The sequence below is a fragment of the Colobus angolensis genome, unplaced genomic scaffold (assembly GCF_000951035.1).
Source record: "Colobus angolensis palliatus isolate OR3802 unplaced genomic scaffold, Cang.pa_1.0 Scaffold72, whole genome shotgun sequence".
NCBI classification, from domain to species: Eukaryota; Metazoa; Chordata; class Mammalia; order Primates; family Cercopithecidae; genus Colobus; species Colobus angolensis.
In genome coordinates this window covers 2194213-2214725 of record NW_012120932.1, presented here as the reverse complement: position 1 = coordinate 2214725, position 20513 = coordinate 2194213, and the positions used below count along the sequence as shown (strand labels likewise).

Here is a 20513-nt window from a genome sequence, read left to right as displayed (position 1 = left end):
TGGGATTACAGGCGTGAGCCACCGCACCCGGCAGCCCAACTAATTTTTGTATTTTTTGTAGAGATGGGGTTTTGCCGTATTGCAAAGGCTGGTCTTGAACTCCTGGACTCAATCAATCCACCCACCTCAGCCTCTAAGTGCTGGGATTACAGGTGTGAGCTACCATGGCCAGTCATATATTTCTTATATTTATCTTTTAATTTCATTGTTCTGTGAACTTTTGGAAGTCCCCTTGCATACGACAAAAGATATATAATGAACACCCACAAATCAATAATAAAAAGATAAACAAATCAACTTTTAAATGGTCACTATCCTTGACCAGTCACTTTTTAAAAGATGGCTGATAAGAATATGAAAAGGTGCTCTAAGGCAAATTAAACAATAATGAGAAACCTACTATTAGACCTCAAATTTTTTTTGCAAATAAAATTTCAACTACAATGTTCTACACACAATATTTAAAAAGTCACAAGAAAAGACAAGGCAATATAAAGAAAAACTAGGCCAAAGAGCAAACAAAAACTAAAAAATATTATGTGAAGGAGATACAAGATAGAGATTTTTGGTAGAGAGTTAGAAACCATTTTTTTTTTAAAGATACGGCAGATGTGGTTAATAAAAAAAAAAAAAAAAATTCAAGTGAAAAACACAATAACCCAAATTAAAAACTGAATGGATAGGTTTAACAGCAGTTTAGACACAAAGAAAAATTTACTGACCTAAAATCTAAAGAAAATAAAACAGGAAAGTATGATTCATTCAGAGGAAATATTTAACTGACAGAAACATCCCCAAGGAAGCCTAGACATTGGACTTAGTAAACAAAGGCTTTAAATCAAATATCCTAAATGTGCTTAAAGAACTCACGGAAGCCATGGACACAGAACTACAGGAAGTCAGGAAAATCACACAGGAACACAAGGAGGATATCAACAGACAGGAATTATGAAGGGGACCAAGTGGAACTCGAAGAGCTGAAAACAGTAACTGACATTTATTTACAAAGTCACTAGAGGGGTTCACTGGCAGATCTGAGCAGGCAGAATAAAGAATCAGCACGCTGGAGACACTTGAAATGACTGTGTGAGGAACACAGGAAAAAGGTGGCAGAGTGGACAGAGCCAGAGGGGTCTGTGGTCCACCATGAGGTGGATGAGTCACACACTGCGGGAGTCACAGGAGAGGAGAGCCCAGAGATGAAGGTTAACTCTTACGCTGCACTGACTCTCCACAAGGGGGCCAAGACCATTCTAGGGGGAAAGCAGTTTTCAACAACTTCTGTGGGGAAAAGTGGATATGCATATACCAAAAAAAGAAGGTGGAGCCCTGCCTTGCCTCACAAAAATCAACTCTATCCTAGCACTTTGGGAGGCCGAGGCAGGCGGATCACGAGGTCAAGAGATTGAGACCATCCTGGCCAACATGGTGAAATCGCGTCTCTACTAAAAAAATTAGCTGGGCGTGGTGGCTGGCACCTGTAGTCCCAGTTCCTTGGGAGGCTGAGGCAGGAGAACTGCTTGAACCTGGGAGGTGGAGGTTGTGGTGAGCTGAGATTGCGCCACTGCACTCCAGCCTGGCGACAGAGTGAGACACAATCTCAGGAAAAAAGAAGAAGAAAAAAAAATCAACTCTAAATGGACCAAAGTTCTAAATGTCAAAGCAAAAACCAGAAAACTCTTTTTTTTTTTTTTGAGACAGAGTCTCAAAATGTAAAGCAAATGTAAAGCAAATGTAAAGCAAAAGTAAAGCAAAATCACAAGATACCAATTCACACCTGAGAGGATGGCTCCCATCAAAAACCAGAAAGGATGGCCGAGCGTAGTGGCTCACGCCTGTAATCCCAGCACTTTGGGAGGTTGAAGCGGGTGAATCACTTGTGGTCAGGAGTTCAAGACCAGCCTGACCAACATGGTGAAACCCCGTCTCTACTAAAAATACAAAAATCAGCTGGCCATGGTGGCAGACACCTATAATCCCAGCTACTCGGGAGGCAGGAGAATTGCTTGAACCTGAGGGGTGGAGGTTACAGTGAGCCGAGATCGTGCCATTGCACTCCAGCCTGGGCCAAAAAGCAAAACTCCGTCTCAAAAAAAAAAAAAAGAAAAGAAAAACAAAAAACCCAGAAAGGAAATCTTCTGTTGGCACAGATGTGGAGAACTGGAAGTTTTGTGCACTGTTAGTGGAAATGTCAAATGGTATAGCTGTGATTGAAAACAGTTCCTCGAAAAACTATCATACAATTATCATATGATCCAGCAATTCCACTTCTGGGTTTATACCCGAAAGGATAAAAGCAGGATCTTGAAGGGATACTATGTTCACAGCAGATTAATAACACCTAAAAGATGGAAGGCACCCAACTGTCCACTGACAGAACTGACAGACAATCCCATAGCAGGATTCCACTGAGAATGGATGTGGTCCACGGATACAATGAACTATCACTCGGCCTTCAAAGGAAAGGAAATTCGGACATGCTACAACACGGATGTCATCAAGGGTGTCCTTGCAGGACATTTTGCTAAGTGGAATAAGCCAGTGGAAAAACACAGATACTGTGTGACTCCACTCTATGAGGTACACAGAGGAGTCAAAATCAGACCAGAAGCAGAATGGAAGTTGCCAGAGGCTGGAGGAGGGACAATAGGGAGTTATTATTTAATGGGTACAGAGTTTCACACAACAAAAAGAGATGGAGATGAACAGTGGTGGTGGCAGCACAGTGTTCTGGATTTATTTATTTTTGAGACAGGGTCTTGCTCTGTCACCCAGGCTGGAGTGCAGTGGTGCGATCATAGTTCACTGCATCCCCGAACTCCTGGGCTCCCAGCAATCCTCCCACCTCAGCCTCCCGGGTGGCTGGGACCACAGGCATGTGCAACCACGCCTGGCTGATTTTAAAAAGTTCTGATACATACTACAACATGGATGCACCTTGAAAACATTGTATCAAATGAAATAAACCATTCACCAATCATACACATACTGTATGATTCCATTTATATGAGGTACTTAGAGTTGTCAAAGTCATAGAGACAGAAGGAAGGATAGAGGCTACGAGGGCCTGGGAAACCAGAGGTGCCAGAGAGAGGGCTGGGGAACTCGTGTTTAATGGGGACAGAGTTTCCTTGGGGAAGATGAAAAGGTTCAGTGGACGGATGGCGATGGTTGCACAGTGCTCTAAATGTACTTCATGCCACTGAACTGTATGTTTGAAAATGGGTAAAATGGTAAATTTTGTGTTCTATATTTTTTTGCCATGACAAAAATAATAGTTAAAAAAACCCTTATACTTAAAAAGAATCCAGAACATCTGAACAACAGTTAGCTCTGCTAATCCTGAACGCCGATATAGCTGGAGCCCAGGCAGCAGAGATGAGCCTGCCCAGGCTCCAGGTGCAGCCTCACAGAGCTGTGAGGCCATGTTCAGGATTCCTGACTTGGTCCTAGAATAATGGGGTTCCACTGAGAATAAGTTTGAGGACTCAGACTGGCGGAGGTGTACCTGTCGAGAGGACCCTGCAGTGGTTCAGAACGAGCTTGGGAGTGTGGATGTGGAGAGAAGGAAACAGATTCGGCGTCAGCATCTGGAACAGCAACAAAGACTGACAGCCGGGTCAAGAGCCAGTCCCGGAAGATCTCCACGGACCAAAAGCACCGAGTCGGCTCTCCTAGCACAGTGCAGCCACAAGAAAACACGCTGACAAAAGGTCATCTGAAAACTAACCACCACACTTACTTCCAATAGCAACCGAAATTATAAAATATTTTCAAACAAAAGTTAATGAAAAGCTGCACACTTTTGGGATGCAGCTAAAACCATCAGTGGGCACTTGACACCCTTGAGTGCCTGCGTTATCATGGAAAGGCTAGAGATCCATGAACATGTCTTAAGAAACTTTCCAGAACAAAATTAACCCCAAGATAGAAGGCAAGAAATAAGAAAATAAATTAATGAAACATACAATACAGACTATCCAACACAAAATGTGTTCTCTGAATAGGCTAATAGAATGTTCACCCCTAAGGAGACTGCATAAAGACAAAGAGAGAAAGAGCAAAGGGGAGGCAGAGAGAGAGGAGGCAGAAATCGCCAGCATCAGGAATGAAATCAGGACATCACTGTAAGTCCTGCAAATGGAAAAAAATAAAGCTATTATGGATAATGTTATGGCAATTAATTTAAAATTTTAGATAAATTTAGAGGAGAGATACCAATTGCCAGAAAGGCAGAATTTAACAAAACGAAACAGAAAATCCAAATGCTGTTAAAAGTTTAGAAGAAATGGAATCCATAGTAACAACTGGACCCTCAAGGAATGAATAGGTGTGTGATAAATACAGCAAAAATGTCAATGAGAGTGTACGTAGTGGGTCTAAGGATGTTCACGGCAGAATTTTCAACTCTTCTGTGTGTTTGAAAATTTTTAAGGTAAAAGATCATAGAGGAAAGTATCCCACGCTAAAACATACAAAAACAAAACTCCAGCCCAGATGGCTTCACAAATGACCTTTACTAAATATCTGAGATAGGAATAACACCAGTCTTCCACAAACCCCTCCAGAAAGCTGGAAAACAGCAGATGCTTCTCCAACTCGCGCTGACATCAGAACAAGTTAGATGTGAAACCTAGGACAGCAGGTCCTCGCTTCTGCCCCACGTTGGCTCAGGTGCGTGTGAGCTACGGCCCGAGGCTGGTGTCACTTGGGTGACATGCACAGCTGCCCTGGTCTCCAGCCTGGGCACAAACAGAACCCAGGCAGAGGTGGGCCCGTCCGCCAAGACCGGGGCCACCTGCTCTGAGTGCAGGGCTCGGGCTGCCCAGGCTGGGGCTGCTGCTGTATCTGAGCTGTGGAGTCACAGCCCCGGCCTGGCCTGGCCTGGCCTTTCCACCTGCCAGCTGCAGAGCTGTGGGCGCGTCGCTCACCTCCCAATCTGTAATGTGGAGAAGCCTAGTTCTTGGGGCTGTGGGGAGAATGAACTCGGATCATGAAAGTGAAGAGCTTAACTAGACACCCCTCTGCCACACAGGGCACTAGCAAATGCTGGAGGCAAGGCTACCCCACCCCAGGAGCACCCGCCCCGCCCGCCCCGCACTCACAGCCCGCGCCTCGCCAGGGGCAGCCCAGCCTGCCTGGGCCTCCATGTCCTGCAGCTTCTGGGTCTGCTTCAGCTGGTTGAGTGTGGGCTTCAGCTGTGCGGCCCCCACCGTCTTGCTCGTCCACTCGTCCACCAGCTTGTGCAGGTCGTCCGTGAAGGTGCCCTTCTTGTTGTTGCTGTTGTTCACCTGCGCCTGGACGTGCAGGGCGGGCTGGGGGCCTGGCTCAGGGCCTGGGGCCAGGCTGCTGGTGGAGGACCCTGGGGAGTCACACACAGGCCAGGATTGGTGATGCCACACATGCGCCCAGGCCCCCAGTGGGCTGGCCGCATTCGTTCTTACGTGACAGCTGAGACAATGGTCTCACTTGGGCCAGGCAGCACCTTGCTTCAAGAGGCGGTCAGACTAAGGGGCCTGGCTGCCCAGGGTCAGACACGGTGGGGCATTTCCATGGGCTGTGCCATGTGGCCATCACCCACCTCAGAAGCCAGGCCAGGGGACAGGACCCTGCAGCAGCCGGCAGCCTCTGCTCAGCATCCACTCTGTGCCCACCGCTGCCCGTCCCCAGACTCACGTGTGAGAGAGCTCAGGAAACTCCTGGCACAGCCAGACACACTGGGCTTCGGCGTCACGGTGCCTAGAGTCAGGTTCCTCGGGCTCTCTCTGGCCTGTGCATCCTCAGCCGTAACATGAGGACGCGGGGGCGGTGGAGTACTGTGTGAGCGCTCAGCACGCGGCTGGCTGGCCTGCAGGCGGCCCCCTGGCCCGCGGGAAAATGCCTGCCAGGGCTGCCTGACTTGCATTCCCATGAATTTTAATGGTCTGGTTGTTTGGAATTCCAGACGTAGAAATTGTCCTGACCAGCGCGATAGAGGAAGGTATTCATAAAGGGTACCCATGCCTGGGGCTGCCTGATGAGGCCCCACCAGCTCCTGCCATGGGCTGCGGCCAACGCCCTGCTGCAGGAGGGAGCTGGGAGCCGCTCTGCTGACTGTTAGCACACCAGAGCACTCGGCTGCTTCATTCAAAGCATAAATGAGACTTTAAAATTTTTAAATCATACCCTTTCCACGCAACACATGTAATTTCTGGTTGGCAATTTTGAATAAGCCAATTCAAAAATTTTCTGCATAGAAAAACAACCTAATGACCATCTCTTCAAACAAGCTGTCCCAAAATGTAGTGGACTTTAGTGGCTAGCAATGAAAAAGCACAGACACAGACAATTAAAAATTAGTGATGAGATTGGACACACATGGAGCTATTCCTACATGAAAAGTTCAGCCAGAAAAGAAAAAAAATTTTTTTCAAGAGAGAAAGATGAGAGAGAGGGAGGTGAGTGGCCCAGGGAGACTAATACCCACTCAGTCCTGGCATCTCTCCTCGTGGGGAGGCACTCATCTTTAGGACTTCAAGGAAATACTCATTCCTACGGTTTTGGAAAAGGAGCCAATTAATGATTGGCAATTTGCGGGTGTTCCGGGGAAGGATAAGCCCGTTAGATGTGAACTGGCGAGACCGCACAAACTCTAGGCGCCACGGAGACACACGGGGGAGCCGAGGGCAGCGATCCCGCCAGGCGGAAGCGAAGCCGCGCCTGGCCGAGAGGCACGGAGCAGGCGCGGGGCAGGCACAGGGCAGGCCCACGCCGCCCAGCCGCGGGAACCCTGATGTGTACTAGCCACGAGAAAGCCCATGCGATGAGAGAGGACAAAGGGGGTAAAAACCCGGATAATTACTACTGCTGTGTTCTTTGCCTAGGCAGAGACGCTTCAGGGCAGACCCTGCAAGGGAAAAAGAAACGACACAAGACCACAGAGTTAGGCAGAACAGCACACACCGGGACATGCTACCACACTAAGCAAAAGTCGTCAGTGTGCAGGGAGGGGCAGACACAGGCAGCAGTTCAGAGAGAGGGCCGACCCGGCCGGGGGAAACGGGGCAGCCCCCGGAGAGAGGGTGCAGGCTCCCGCGAGCTTCGCCGAGGGGGCAGAGGTGCCAGGGCCAAGCCCCCAAGCTTCAGGGAGAAGTGTTTGTCTCTAGAAGCATATTCAAAGAAAAGTAAAAGAGAAAGAAAAAAGAAAAAGAAAAAAAGCAAAGCACACCGCTTGGCTTTCAAACATCAGGCTTCTGGGAGCCCCACTGACGGAGGCAGGACACCCTGCTGAGAGTCGGCCACGGGAGCTCTGGAATGGGGCCGGGCACGGCTGGGCTTGGCCGCCGAAGCCCATCAGAGGTTTTCCAAGTGCAAAAAGATACATTGTTTCGCAGGTTGGAGGCCAAGTCTGGATCTCAGATGGCTGCCTCAGGTGATGAGGTCAGCGGCAGGCGTTGAGTAGAGGACCCGAGGGTTTCTATCTAGGGACTGACCCCAGTGTCTGGGGACACTGCCGCCTCGTTAGAAGTCAGTATCCACAAGGGGTAGGGCAAGGCCTCAGCCTGGAACACTTCTGGCCTCCTTGTAATTGGGACCGTCTCTAAACTGACTGGTCCCAACTACCCAGAGGCCACCTGGTGTACACTGAATGCAACGTCCTAGCCGGTCAGTGCCCAGCCTGGTGGGGACAGACAAGGTCCCCAGGGCAGGCTGGGCCGGAAGGCGCGGCCATCCCCGCTTATCCTTATGGGCAGGCAGAGCTGGGACGGGCAAGAGCAGGCTCAGACTTCCCCAAGGTCACTCAGCAAAGCCACGCTAGCACGCAGGCTCTGTCTACACTCCAGCCCACGACCCCCTGCCAGGAGCACACTCCCTCCCCAGCAGGGAGCTGTTCCCGAGAGACCGAAAAAGGAGCAACTCTGATCTTCCAGGGACTCAGAAAACCTGGCAACGTCTGCCTGCCTTCTCCAGAAGGCCCCTGCCTCCCGCCTCGGGGCACAGTGGGCAACCTGTTGTCCAGCTCCTCGGCCTGAGCTCGACCTGAGCTGTGCGTCCTGGACTTGGAAACCTAGCTCAGCTGAGTATTTTTAGTCCACTCTGTCTGTTCCTGAGTTAGTGTGGGGAAAGAAAGGTGAGGTGGCGTTCTGTTGCAGACTTTCCTGTTCAAATAAAAAGGAGGGAGCCCAGCGGGAGGGATTCAGACCAGTAGGCTCTGGGTGAGCAGCTCCGAAGGGCTGTTCCCTGGCTGCTCCGTTCTGAGATGAAACCCTGCCAGGAACACAGAGTTGACACCCCTCGATGGCTCACTGAAGTTTGCAGGGGAGGTATGGCTGGTTTTCTGTAGCGCAGGAGGGGCCCCTGAAGTCTGTGGTGCAGCTAGGGGGGATCCAATGTGTACGGGCACTGGGTGAGCACCAGTTTCCCTGGCAGGCTTTGTGGGGGGCTGTAGCCCATGGTCCCATGTAGATGGCCCTAAGCCAGGTGCTTCAAAAAGCTGCTCTGTGCCGATCTGGTAGCTCTTGGTGTGGCTGGAACTCTACATTCAGGGCTAATCCCTGGCTGTTGCCATGCTAGGAAGAACACCAGACAGGCCGGCTGCCGGCTGGGAACCACCAGAGGGAGCCTGGACCTGCGATCAGAGCTGGGACTGACTCACCGCCCTGGGAACCCGGGGTCTGGAGTGTGTGGAGGACACCGTACCCGCTCAGAGCCAGGGAGCAACCCTGGCCCACGGAGGCCTCCATGGGCCCTTCCTAAACTTGGGCCCCAGTGACCAGTGTGCAGACGGCTCCTAGACCTCCGGACAAACTGATGGGTGCCAGCCTTTCAAGGCCACTCACTGCAGACAACTGGACTGGGGCAGAGACCTCTCCACACTCTGGACAGCCCTGCCCATCCTTAGGTGGCTCCTTAGTCCACCTCTCCAGAGCCTCAGCCTGCATTGGGCCCTGCCCCTCACTTGCCCACCATGCAGATGGCACCCGAAGACAGCCCCCACCTGGCCCCCTGCCACTCACTCTATGCCAGGACAAGCACCCCCACCTCCTGTCCATAAGGCAGCAATGGGAGAACAAAGGAAACTTTCAGGAGGCTGCTGATTGACGCCAGGCCCACCTCCGTCTCCCTGTGGGGCTTCCGTCCCTAGCCAGGCCCAGGAAGAGGCAGCGCCAAGGCCCTGGACTGCTCAGTGGTGCTGGGGCGGGGGCTTGGCGGCCTCATCCCAGCTGTTAGGAGATCCGCTGCTTTCTTCCCGGAATGTAAAAGTGGCAGCACACAGGAAGACAGGAGGGCCAGCTCTTGGACTTGGCATCTCCTGCTTTTGTGCAGCCGACATCGGCTGAAGCCCCCGAGGCACACGCGGAGGCTCCCTCCCCACTCCAGCCCTGATTCGCTCTGGCACAGAAACAGCCTGCTCTCGGGTCAACGGCCCTGGCCTCTGGGTGGCCCGAGCACCTGCCCCGTCCAGACCCTCAGCCTGTGGCCAAGAAGACGTCTCAACCATGAAGGATTCAAACTGAGGGTGTGTGCCTGGGACAGGGGGCCTAAAAAGTGGTCAGCCCCTGAGCAACCTGTCACACTCGCTTTTCACCTCACAGGGCTCAATACCGCCCAGCAGCCCACGGGACAGCCAGGGCAGCTCACCTCCTGTCACGGGCGCCCTGGTGGCTTCACCTCAGCCCCCCACAACCTCCCACGCGCCCTCAGCTGGGTCAGCCCCTGCCACAGTCAGCACCGGCTCCTTTTTCACAAGAGAAAAACGGGCATCCAGGGACGAAACCCCTTTTAGGGTGTCTACGTATTAAACAACCATGTTCTTGAGCCAAAAACTGTCTACAAAGCATGCACTGGGAAGCAGGATCCGCCTTGGCTCTGCCCAGGGAGACCTGAGGCTGTTTTCATGTTGCCCTGAGCTAAATGACCCCACGCTGCACTAGGCCCCGTCACACACAGGCCTGCTCCACAGACAGCCCCCAGTGGTACGCAGCACTGAGCACACTGGCTGCAGAGGTCAGGGCCTGGTGGGCGCAGTGCAGGGTGGGGGCCCTCCTCTCTGGATGCCCTCTACCCTGAGGCCGCCTGAACACCTGCTGCAAAGGGGCTCGCTGAGCACACACTCTCTCCCCCCCGGGAGGGATGAAAGCATTCCACGGTGGGAGACGGCCTAGAAGGGGCCGTGCAGTGACACCGGAGGGTGTCTGAGCCAAACATGCTGCAGCCAACAGCCAACATGGAGAAACCCCAAAGAGAAATCCCATGGCTCTAGCGTGCAGAGAGAAAGGCCCACAGGGTGCCAGCACCTGCCCAGTCAGGTGGGAGGATCCAGAAGGACCCGTTTCTAACCAGCAGAACCAACAGAACCATGACCAGAGGTGCCATCTCAGCATCTGCACCTGACCCTCCTCCCCGTCACCAAGGGCAACATCCCTTAGAATGCACTGGGCCAGGTGAGGTGGCTCACGCCTATAATCCTGGCACTTTGGGAGACCAATGTGGGTGGATCACTTGAGCCCAGGAGGTCTAGACCAGCCTAGGCAATATGGTGAGACCCTGTCTCTACTAAAAATACAAAATAAAAGTAGCTGGGTGTGGTAGTGCAGATCTGTGGTTGGGAGGCTGAGGTGGGAGGATTGCTTGAGCCAGGGAGGCGGAGGTTGCAGTGAGCTGAGATCTCGCCACTGCACTCCAGTCTGGGTAACAGAGCGAGACTTTGTCTCAAAAAAAAAAAAAAAAAAAAAAAAAAAAGTGCTCTGGGGCACTGGGTCACGTGAGCTCCCCAGAGCATCTGCTGACCACAAGGGGGCGTCTGCAAGCTGGGTGACAGGTCTGTGCCAAGGGGCCCAGCTCGTAGGGGTTCCAAGCAGGGGCCCTGCACTCCCTAGAGCTCTGTCCACCTGCTGCTCCCAGCGTCCACTGCTGTATTCCCTGTCCTGCACCTCGAGCCAGCTCAGGCCTCTGGAGGTGCCTGCTGCACTGCCCTGCTCTATCCCTGGGCACAGCCACCTGGGCACCCCCAGCCCACCCTCTGGCCTGGCCTCAACCCACCCTGCCTGGGGCCGTTTCATCTTCTCTGATCTTCACAGAGGCCAGGATCCTTCTATACTTCAAAGTTTAACACATTCTGTTTTCCTGGAACTTTCTCTTCCAGGAAGTGGGGTGCCCCACACCAGGAGAGTGAGCTGAAAGCTCTCCCTAGGCCCCAGGGAGCGCCGGCTGGGCAGGCTACCCCTCCCTAGCCGCGCCTTGGCATCCACCCCGCTCCTCCTCTACTTGCAGCGCAACCCCCGACCCCTCGGCGTCTTCCATGCACCCACCTCAGCGTCTTCCTGCCCATCTGCTCACACTACCCCTGCCTGCATCCCTCCCTCCTGGCCTCCAAGCCTGGCGCAATCCCACGGCCTCCGCCCAAGTCCTCAGCCTCTCAGCGCTCAGAGGGCTGCCCCCACCCCTGCAGTCGTTCCCCTGGAGGTGCTTGGTCTCCTCACAGACCCCACAGCTCTCCCTTCTCTTTTGGGCTGCCCTGTGGGTTACCCAGGAGCAGCAGATGTGCCAGTGGATGGCTCAACAAGAAGTCCAGCCTCCACAGCCCAGGGGTACAGAGACAGGAGGGGCCCTTCCCAGCCACGTCCCAGTAGCGTGGCAGAGACTTCAGAGGCCTGGAGCTGATCCAGACAGGGCTTGAGGCGCCCAGGGCAGGGACCCGCCTGGGCTCTCCGTGGCCAGCAACTTCCGAGTGTCGGGGGACTGGGGGAGACATTACGACCCAAAAAGACTAAGGCCAAGCCTTGCCTGATGGGGGCGAAGCTGCGAAAACGAGCAATACCACAAAACACAGCGTGGGGGTGGAAGTGGGGCCTGGGTAGGTGCCGCACCCCACAGCAACGCCCTGCACTGAGTCTCCCAGGTGCCCTCGCCCCCAGTGACAGCCCCAGATCGAGCCACACACGCAGGAGCCGGAAGAGGAGCAGCAAGTGAGGCACAAGGCCAGCAGGGCCGGGAACCGGCTGCGGAGAAGGAACCACGGCTGGCTGCCGTAAGAGGACCCAGAGACGCAGGGGTGTGGGGGGACGCGCCCACCCCTCTCCAGACTCCACTCAGCAACTCACCAGACACCAGGCCGCCCAGACCCACAGACTAACAGCCCAGACAACACGGTGGCCGAAACAGAGCGGCCTGTTAAACAGACGAACGGGAAGCCCTGGGAAGGCCCTGGCATTTCTACATGGCCCTTGTGTCCTCGACCTGCCTGCTGGAGAATGATGACCCACGTGGACCTCTGATGGAGTGGGCGGATGGCAGTGGACGCCTCCCACGGGCATGGCCTCTGGCTCGCAACAAGTACAATGTATCTTTATTGTACAAGCAAAAAGTCACGTGCCCCAAACCAGCATATCCGATCCAATTGTTAAAAAGCTTAATTTTCCTCTTAAAAAGACAAAAGCCTAAAAATCTCACAGCTTTTAGTTCACTGGCCGATTGTCCTGAGGGTGAAAAACAAACTGCCTGCTTTGGGACGGCCCCAGGCAGGCCGAGCCTTCCCTGGAGATGGAGTTCCTGGGCACTAACTGTGTTCCAGGGGATCTGAGCAAGGCTGGGCTGGGTTTTGGCTTTAGCAGCCATTGGAGGAACTGCGTCATTGACTTCATCCCTGTGGTCACGGGAGGTCACAGGAAAATACAGCAACTAAAGTGCTCCCACTGGCTGGAGGAAGGGAAGGAGCCGGCCAGGCAGGATGCATGCTCCAAAGAAGAGCTGCCCAGGAGGCCGTCACTCCTATTTTGGGTTGGAGACAGCGGTGGGTGAGGAGCAATGACAGAGGGGACCAGACCTGCCCTTCCAGTGGGGAGGGGCTGGGGAGGCCCGAACTGGAGCACGTTCTCTCAGCATTTCCACATGCAGGGCGCGGGGCGGTGGGTATGCAGGGTACTGGGTGCTGGGATTTGGCCCTGGTACAGAAACCACGCCGTCCAGTGACCTTTAGAACCGTATAGGCTCACTATGTGCATGTCTTCACAGTCCAGACACGCGTGACACACACTGTGCATCTGGAAGAGGTTGGGGTTGTCTTTTTGTTGTCGCTGGAACTGGGGACAGCGGACATGTATATTTGCCACAATTGCAACAGAAAAAAAAAACCACATCCAACATAAAAAAAATTAAATAAATGAGGTGACGAAAAAAATGCAAAGGGCCCCAGACCATCTGGGCAGAGGTGCCCGGGGCGGAAGGCAGGCCAGCCGCTGCACATGCTTTCCGTGCCCAGGCACCAGCCATGAGCATGCACACGTGCTGTGTGGGGCTGCGGGGTAGGCGCGGGCAGCCGCCGCTCCGGGGACCGACTCGTGGGGTTCCACTTTGAGATTCAATAGGTGACTTCAATGGGGTGGGGGAGGCCTCCTATGAAATGTATGAAAGGTAATGAAGACAGGGAGGGGGTCGGGGGAGAAAACCAAGGGCCAGGAGGTGATAAAATACAAAAGAACAAATACAGACAGATGGACACAGATACGGGTCCACTGAGGAATCGAGCACGAGGTTTGCTACTAGACTTATAGGCCACTCTCTCAGACGTTGGGTGGTAAACCGTCCAGCCTGCAAATGAATATAAAGGGAAGAAAACAAAGAGACACTCATCAAGTACAGGTTGCTGCGATTCCTCCTCCACACCAACAGCCACACCAGCCTCGTCACTTAACATCCACGGCTCCATCTAGCCCAGCCCGGAGCACCAAAGCCACTGACCATGTAATGGGAAGGAGGCAGCGGGAGAGCAGAAGAGAAGCAGCCCGGAGAGGGGCGGGCAGGGTGGGGTGGGCGGGGCGGGGCGGCTTCATGGTCACCATGATTTCTCTGGACAGAGATGGTGAGGACAGGAGAGCACCTTATTGAGCAGCTGCTGCTGTCCACGCAGCGTTGACGAGAGAATTTCCTCCTCAAGGCCAAACTCCCAGCTCGAAAGCTGTGCCCTGGTCCCCCCAGCCGGCCCTCTGGACTTTGGAAGGACCCGGTGTTTAGCACCATCTGGCTCCGCTGTGGGGGTGGGGGTTGGGCAGCCAGTGCTGGGAACTGGCGCCGGAGCACACGGCCGGATGCCAGGTCCCCTGCCCTCCCCAGTCCTAACCACTTCCCCAAGGTCCGCTCTAGCCAAGCATCACCTCCCCCGAGCTGCTGACAAGCAAGACTTGGTGGTGGTTGGGACAGCTCCGCTCCTGTCATCCACAGACTACGTCTTTTTTTTTTTTTTTTCTCCTTTTTAAAAGAAGCCTCTCAGCAGCCTCTGCCACAGCTCGCAACCCCTCTACACAATACGGGCGTGCTCCTGGGGACACCACTGAGGCCCTACGTGGCTAGCACATGCTCGGAGACAGGCAAGCTGGAAATCACCTTGGCCACGCGCTCCGCCTCCATCACTGGCTAAGCCGGAGCAGATGTCCGAAGACAGGGAGGCCCGGACGGAGCAGGGCTGCTGGGTCTGCACTGCCTTCCCGCTCAGGCCCGTGCTGTCTGCAGTGAGCCCCGCACTGGCTTGGGCAGGGTCCTTAGCGGGAGGGCCTCTGCTGGAGTCAGCCAAGTGACCTGGGCGGGGGGAGAAGAGGCGACAGGCACGATGAGGCCCGCCGGGTCGGGGCTGTGTGGATTGAGTCTGTTCTGCCTGCTCGTTGCTGGGTGACCTTGGGGAAGCTCACATCTCCTGCAGACCACAGGCACATGGCCACATCTCCCACACAGGAGTGATGGGGAAGAGCAAAGAAAGTGCCCAGTCTCTACCAGCCCCCACTACCGTGCTGGACTTGTGTTGAGCAAATACAGTGACAGAAGACACACCCAGGCACAGAGTGGCCTGTGTACTTCTCATCTCAGTCTTCCCTTAGCTCTGGGAGCTGTGTCTGAATTCGTGTAATGGGTGTAACCCATGGATGTGTACCCCAGAGATTGTGGGCTTAGAGTGAGCTTACGGTGGCTTGCCTGGCATGCTTGGGGACTTGGGCTCACAGGGGCTCCAGCCCACAGTGCCAGGGCTCTCGACCAGCAAGCAGGCTGCGCTGCTGCTCAGGAGGCCTCAGGAAGCCCTGACATGCAGGGATGTGGGCTGGTGACTGCCCGGGGCCAGGACAGTGCCACTCCATGACTAGGTGTCACCTTTAACAAGACTGGGAGATCATCTCCGTCCTCCCGTCCTCCCGGCCCCTAACGACAGCTGCCCGGCTGGCACACACCCGAGAAATGGGTCAAAGGAAGCAGCCGCCATCCGTCCACACAGTGCCCTGCAGAGGAGCAGGTGAGGGAGGGCAGCCTGAGCTTCCCTGGCACAGCCTGCAGCCGAGGGGCTCAGGCCCGGCGCTGAGCAGCCCCTGCCCGCTCACGGACCTTGCCTCTCTCTGCGTGAGGACAGAGGACCAGGACTGCTTTCATGCTGCAATGACTCCCCTGCTCCAGGGGAAGGAGATTCAGTAAGGAGACAACCCCGAGTGGTCTTCGAGGTCTGAGGGCATCACACCTGCACGGAGCCTACCTCCCAGGCTCACTCAGGGGTCCCCAGGCCCGCTCCCATCCCAGCCCTGCGCCCGGAGGCCGACCTGTGCTGGAGGCCACGACCTTGAGCTGCCGCACCAGGGGGTTCAGCAGCTTGCCCGCCTTCAGCTTGCTCTTGCTGGTTTTCCTCCGGCGGCCAGTGGGGGGTGCCGTGTGGAAGAAGCCCACGTTGGGGGGCAGTGGCTTGCCCAGGCGGCGGTACAGAGCCTCGATCTCCTGCTTCTGCTGGCTCTGCAGCTCAGAGATCTCCTTCAGGTGCCTGCAGGAGGGGACAGGAGAGAGCGCCGCTGGGTTTCCTTGGTGTTTCCAATACTGCCAGCCCCTCCAGGAGGGAGGCGCCGTGGGAGAACATGGGGTGCAGGGTGGGCGCCCCACCTGTGCCTTGGCCTGGACCACTCAAAGCGCCACATAGGGGCTGTAAAATGACACTGTTTGTTCATATCTAAATGGGGAGGTGCCAAGGTGGGGGGCCTCTGGCATCGATGTGCCCAACGGCACGGGCCAGACTAAGGAGCCTCAAACTTGCAAATACCTAGACTCAAAATGCTTACATTGATACTTACAATGAAAGTCCCAAACATGAACACAGGTGAGGGGAAACCAGCAGGTGCCAGGCACCAGAGACTGCCTCTGTTTATCAGGCAAATGTGTGTTACTTCCTCCATGGGGGAAACAGAGAGTGGAAGGCCAAGGGATGCAAAGGGGAGGAAACAGAGGGGAAGAAGGTAGGGGGGTAGAATGGGGAGGGGAGTAGGCCGAAGAGAGGATGCGGAGGGGAGGAGGCCAAGGGGAGGAAGGTGAGGGAAGAATGGAGAGGGGAGGAAGGTGAGGGAAGGATGGAGGGGGAGGAAGGTGAGGGAAGGATGCAGAGGGGAGGACGGAGAAGGGAGGATAGAGGAGGAGGAGGAAGGTGTGGGGAGGAAGAGGAGGATGGAGGGAGGAAGGTGAGGGGAGAATGGAGAGGGGAGGAAGGTGAGGGAGGATGGAGAGGGGAGGAAGGTTGAGGGGAGGATGGAAGGGAAAGAAGGTGAGGGGAGGATGGAGAGGGAATGGTGGAGAAAGGAGGATTAAGGGGAAAGATGAGGGGAGGATGGAGAGGAGAGCATGGAGAGGGGAGAAAAGTGAGGGGAGGAGGCCAAGGGGAGGAAGGTGAGGGGAGGATAGAAAGGGGAGGATGGAGGGGAAGGAGGGGGACGAGAAGATGGAGGAGGGAGAAGGGAGGATGAAGGGGGAGGAGGGAGAAGGGAGGATGAAGGGGGAGGAAGGTGAGGGGAGGATGGAGGGGAACGAAGGTGAGGGGAGGATGGAGGGGGAGGAAGATGAGGGGAGGAAGGTGAGAGAAGGATGGAGAGGGGAGGATGGATGGGGAGGAAGATGAGCAGAGGGTGGAGGGGGAGGAAGGTGAGGGGAGGAAGATGAGGGGAGGATGAAGAGGGGAGAAAGATGAGGGGAGGATGGAGAGGAGAGGAAGGCGAGGAGGATGGTGGTGGAGGAGGGTGAGGGGAGGATACAGAGGGGAGGAAGGTGAGGGGAGAATGGAGAGGGGAGGAAGATGAGGGAAGGTTGGAGAGAGGAGGAAAGTGAGTTGAGAAAGGAGAGGGGAGGAAAGTAAGGGGAAGATGGAGAAAGGAGGAAGGTGAGGGGAGGATGGAGAGGGGAGGAAGGTAAGGGGAGGATGGAGGGGGAGGAAGATAAGGGAAGAAAGGTGAGGGGAGGAGGGTGAGAGGAGGAAGGTGAGGGGAGGAGGGTGAGGGGAGGATGGAGAGGAGAGGATGGGGAGGGGAGGAGCTGGGCCTCCCTGCTGCATCACAGTGCCCTGAGCTTCTGCAAGGTCCAAGGCCACCGCAGGGGCCCTGGCTGGAGGCCTGTAAACCCTTTGCCTTCACCCCAAGTGCCCCTCCTCTTCCTTTGATGACAAGGAAAACAGGTAGTTCACAAGGTCGGAAATGAGGAAACAAGTTCTATTTTACTCCTGAATTTCAACACCTGCCACATAGGCTTTTTTTTTTTTTTTTCTTTTAATGACTTCCTCTACTAGAAAAAAGAAATAAATAAAAACAAAACTCCAAACGGCTTTCTCCCTACAAACACCAGGGAGACACAGCGCCAGATGATCTTCTGGAAGGCAGTACTATTTCAAGAGAGTGCTGACTGCCCCAGGGTTGGGGAATGGCTGCATGGGCAGGGAAGCGTCTTATGCAGGCTGGAGCTGATCCAGGCTGGTGGCTCTGCTCCGAGGCTGCACCCACATGGCCCAGCTCCCACGGTCCCAGACTGCAATGTGGCTCCCACACTGGGGGTGCCCTGGACTGCTCCAAGCTGCCCCTGGGCAGCTCACCACAGAGCCCTGCAGCCTGGGACGTCTGAAAGCACAGCCTGGGCTCAGCACAGGGTTCCTGGAGTCCTAGGAAACCCCAATGCTCATGGCAGAAATGCTGCAGTGAAGCACAGGCACCTCGGTATTCAGAGGGTTCAAACGAAAGTAAGGTTGGGGAGCTGCTGGCTACTGCCTATCAGATGCCAAGTCACCTCAATTCCCAGTTGAGGCTGAAAATTTACCCCACCCTCTCCTAAATAGCCCCCAATTCCCCCTGGACTCCACGGCCCTCCCAGCATCCACCTTCCTGTTCTTAGGCTCCTGAACTCTCTCCTTCTGGTCCTCTCCCTGCTCGTTCCCTAGGCCCCACCTGCCCCTGGCTCCCAACCACTTCTGCCATTTCTAGTCCCTACCCCATTATCTCTACCCTCTGTCTCTGGCTCCTGGCCCCTGTCACCCAGGATACAGGCTCTCAGGGCCTACAGCAGCTCCTCTCCCCAGTGTTTTCACATCTACACCTTCCTGCCCCCTACAATCCTCTCCTCATAGCAGCCACAGCTGGGCTGTGGTTTGGCAACATCTCAGCTCCCCTTTGTTCCTGCTGACTCTGACCACTGTCTCTCCAGGGTGACATTCCTGCTGAGCAAACGTGCCCAGGATCTGCTGCCCTCTATCCCAAAAGGTTCTAGGTCATGCCCACCTTGGGCCCCATCCACTCTCTGGCCTCCACCAAGTATCTGTTGGGCCATGTGGCCAGTGGGGGCCACCTTCCTGGATGCCTCTAAGATCAGCAGTGATTCCACCCATCCCTAGCTTCCTGCCTCTCCCAGCAGCTCCAGTTCCCTCCTCAGTTCTGCACGAACACACAGACACTCACTATATCCTCAGTGCACGGCACTGACCACCCCACCAGCCTGGGCAGACAGTCTGTCAGCCCCTGTGCACACTGTGTAGAGAGGGTTCGTAGGAGAAAAAGGAGATGTGCATGGCTCCTCCCACCTAAGCCTGTGATTTCCAACAGGACACGACTTACAAATGTGCCTTCAGGCACTGGTGAATTTGGTGTCAGCCCTCCCATCCTGAAGGACATCTCAGTAACCCCCCAGCTGCAGCAAGACAGAATAAATATTTGCTGGATGAGGGAAAGAGACAAGGAGAAAGAGAGAGGAAGAGAAAGAGGGGGAGAGAGAGACAGAGAGAGAGACAGAGACAAAGAAAGGAGAGACATATAGGAATAGAGAGAGTGGCAGAGACAGAGTGAGAGGAAGCGAGACAGGGAGAGAAGGAATGAAAGTTGGGGGAGAGAGAGAGAAGGAGAAAAGAAGAAAGAGGGAAGGAGACAGATGAGAGGCAGAGAGAGTGAGGAAGACACATGCCTCAGTGATCCCCCAAGACATCTCCCAAGGCCAGCAGGAGGCATGGCACCCAGAGAAGCCAGAAGCCAGGCAGACAGCAGGGTGGTGGCCGGCCCAGCCCGGAGGACTCTGAGTGGGAGACTGCCTACTCAAAACCACAGGGAGGCTGGGCCTGGTGGCTCACACCCGAAATCCCAGCACTTTGGGAGGCCAAGGCAGGTGGATCATTTGAGGTCAGGAGTTTGAGATCAGCCTGACCAACATGGTGAAACCCCGTCTCTACTAAAAATACAAAAATCCACCAGGCATGGTGGCAGGCACCTGTAGTCCCAGCTACTCGGGAGGCTGAGGGAGGAGAATCGCTGAACCTGGCAGGTGGAGGTTGCAGCGAGTGAAGATTGCACCACTGCACTCTGGGCTGGGTGACAGAGCAAGACTGTCTCAAAAACAAAAGCCTTCATCACTCCCTTGTCACCTGCTTGGCAGTTCCAAGTGGGCGCTGCTTGGCCAGGACTTCAGCCCCGGTGCCAGGGTTCCCTCACAACCGGGAAGCGGTGCCACGGCCCGGGGTAGGGGGTGGCGCTTCCCGCCCACAGGACCTACTTCTCCCGCAGACTCTGCAGCTCCTTCTTGATGTCAGCGTCCTCGAGCTCCGAGTCGTTGTCACTGCTGATGTAGGACGACTGGGAATGGAAGGAGGTCACGCTGATCGTGGGGACCTTCATGCCTGCCCTGCTGGGCGTCTCAGGGCCCAGCGAGCCGGCCCGAGAAGGCCTCTGCAGGAAGGCGGTGGCCTTCTTCACGAAGTCGCCGGCCACGCTGCCACTCCCGGGCAGGGATGCTTGTTTCTGCACCGGGGGTCTCGCCCGAGGGCCCTCGTCCCCAGAGTCGCTGGACACAGGCTCGCCCACGCCGACCTCGATGGAGGAGGCCGTCTGCGCCCGCCGCACCGCCAGCTTCACATCGGGGCTGGAGGGGGCCTCGTCCAGGTAGACGTCGGGAGGGGCGGAGTACCTCAGGCTGTGGGGGGAGGCCAGGGTCCACTCATCCTGAGTGCTGACCACCGAGAAGCGGCCCACAGTCTTGGCTGGTGAGCTGACATCCTGCTGCTCTGTACGTTTCTGAGGGGACCCCGAAGCTCGAGCGCCGAGTGTCTGGGGGTGGCTGGCCTGGCCACCGGCTGTGGAAATGCCCACACCACTTTGAGGGGGCTCTGCTGAGCTTTCTCCAGCGACTCCACCATCCCTGTCTGTGGGCTCCACGCGTGCAGGTCTCACAAAAGCAGGTACATCCTTGGGAAAAAGCGGAGATGAAGAGGTTTCACGTGAACA

General features: G+C 55.3%; 1 protein-coding gene across 1 annotated transcript in view; it reads right to left on the bottom strand.

Moving 5' to 3' along the window:
* Nucleotides 1-20513, bottom strand: part of WNK2 (WNK lysine deficient protein kinase 2) — a 142367-nt gene that overhangs the window by 5370 nt on the left and 116484 nt on the right. Inside the window, exons 25-30 of the mRNA XM_011927527.1 lie at nucleotides 19786-20474; nucleotides 15555-15769; nucleotides 14362-14553; nucleotides 13471-13569; nucleotides 6842-6886; nucleotides 5106-5362 (exon numbers count right to left, since the gene is read on the bottom strand). Coding sequence (XP_011782917.1) covers nucleotides 5106-5362; nucleotides 6842-6886; nucleotides 13471-13569; nucleotides 14362-14553; nucleotides 15555-15769; nucleotides 19786-20474 — 1497 coding nt within the window. The remainder of the gene's footprint in view (nucleotides 1-5105; nucleotides 5363-6841; nucleotides 6887-13470; nucleotides 13570-14361; nucleotides 14554-15554; nucleotides 15770-19785; nucleotides 20475-20513) is intronic.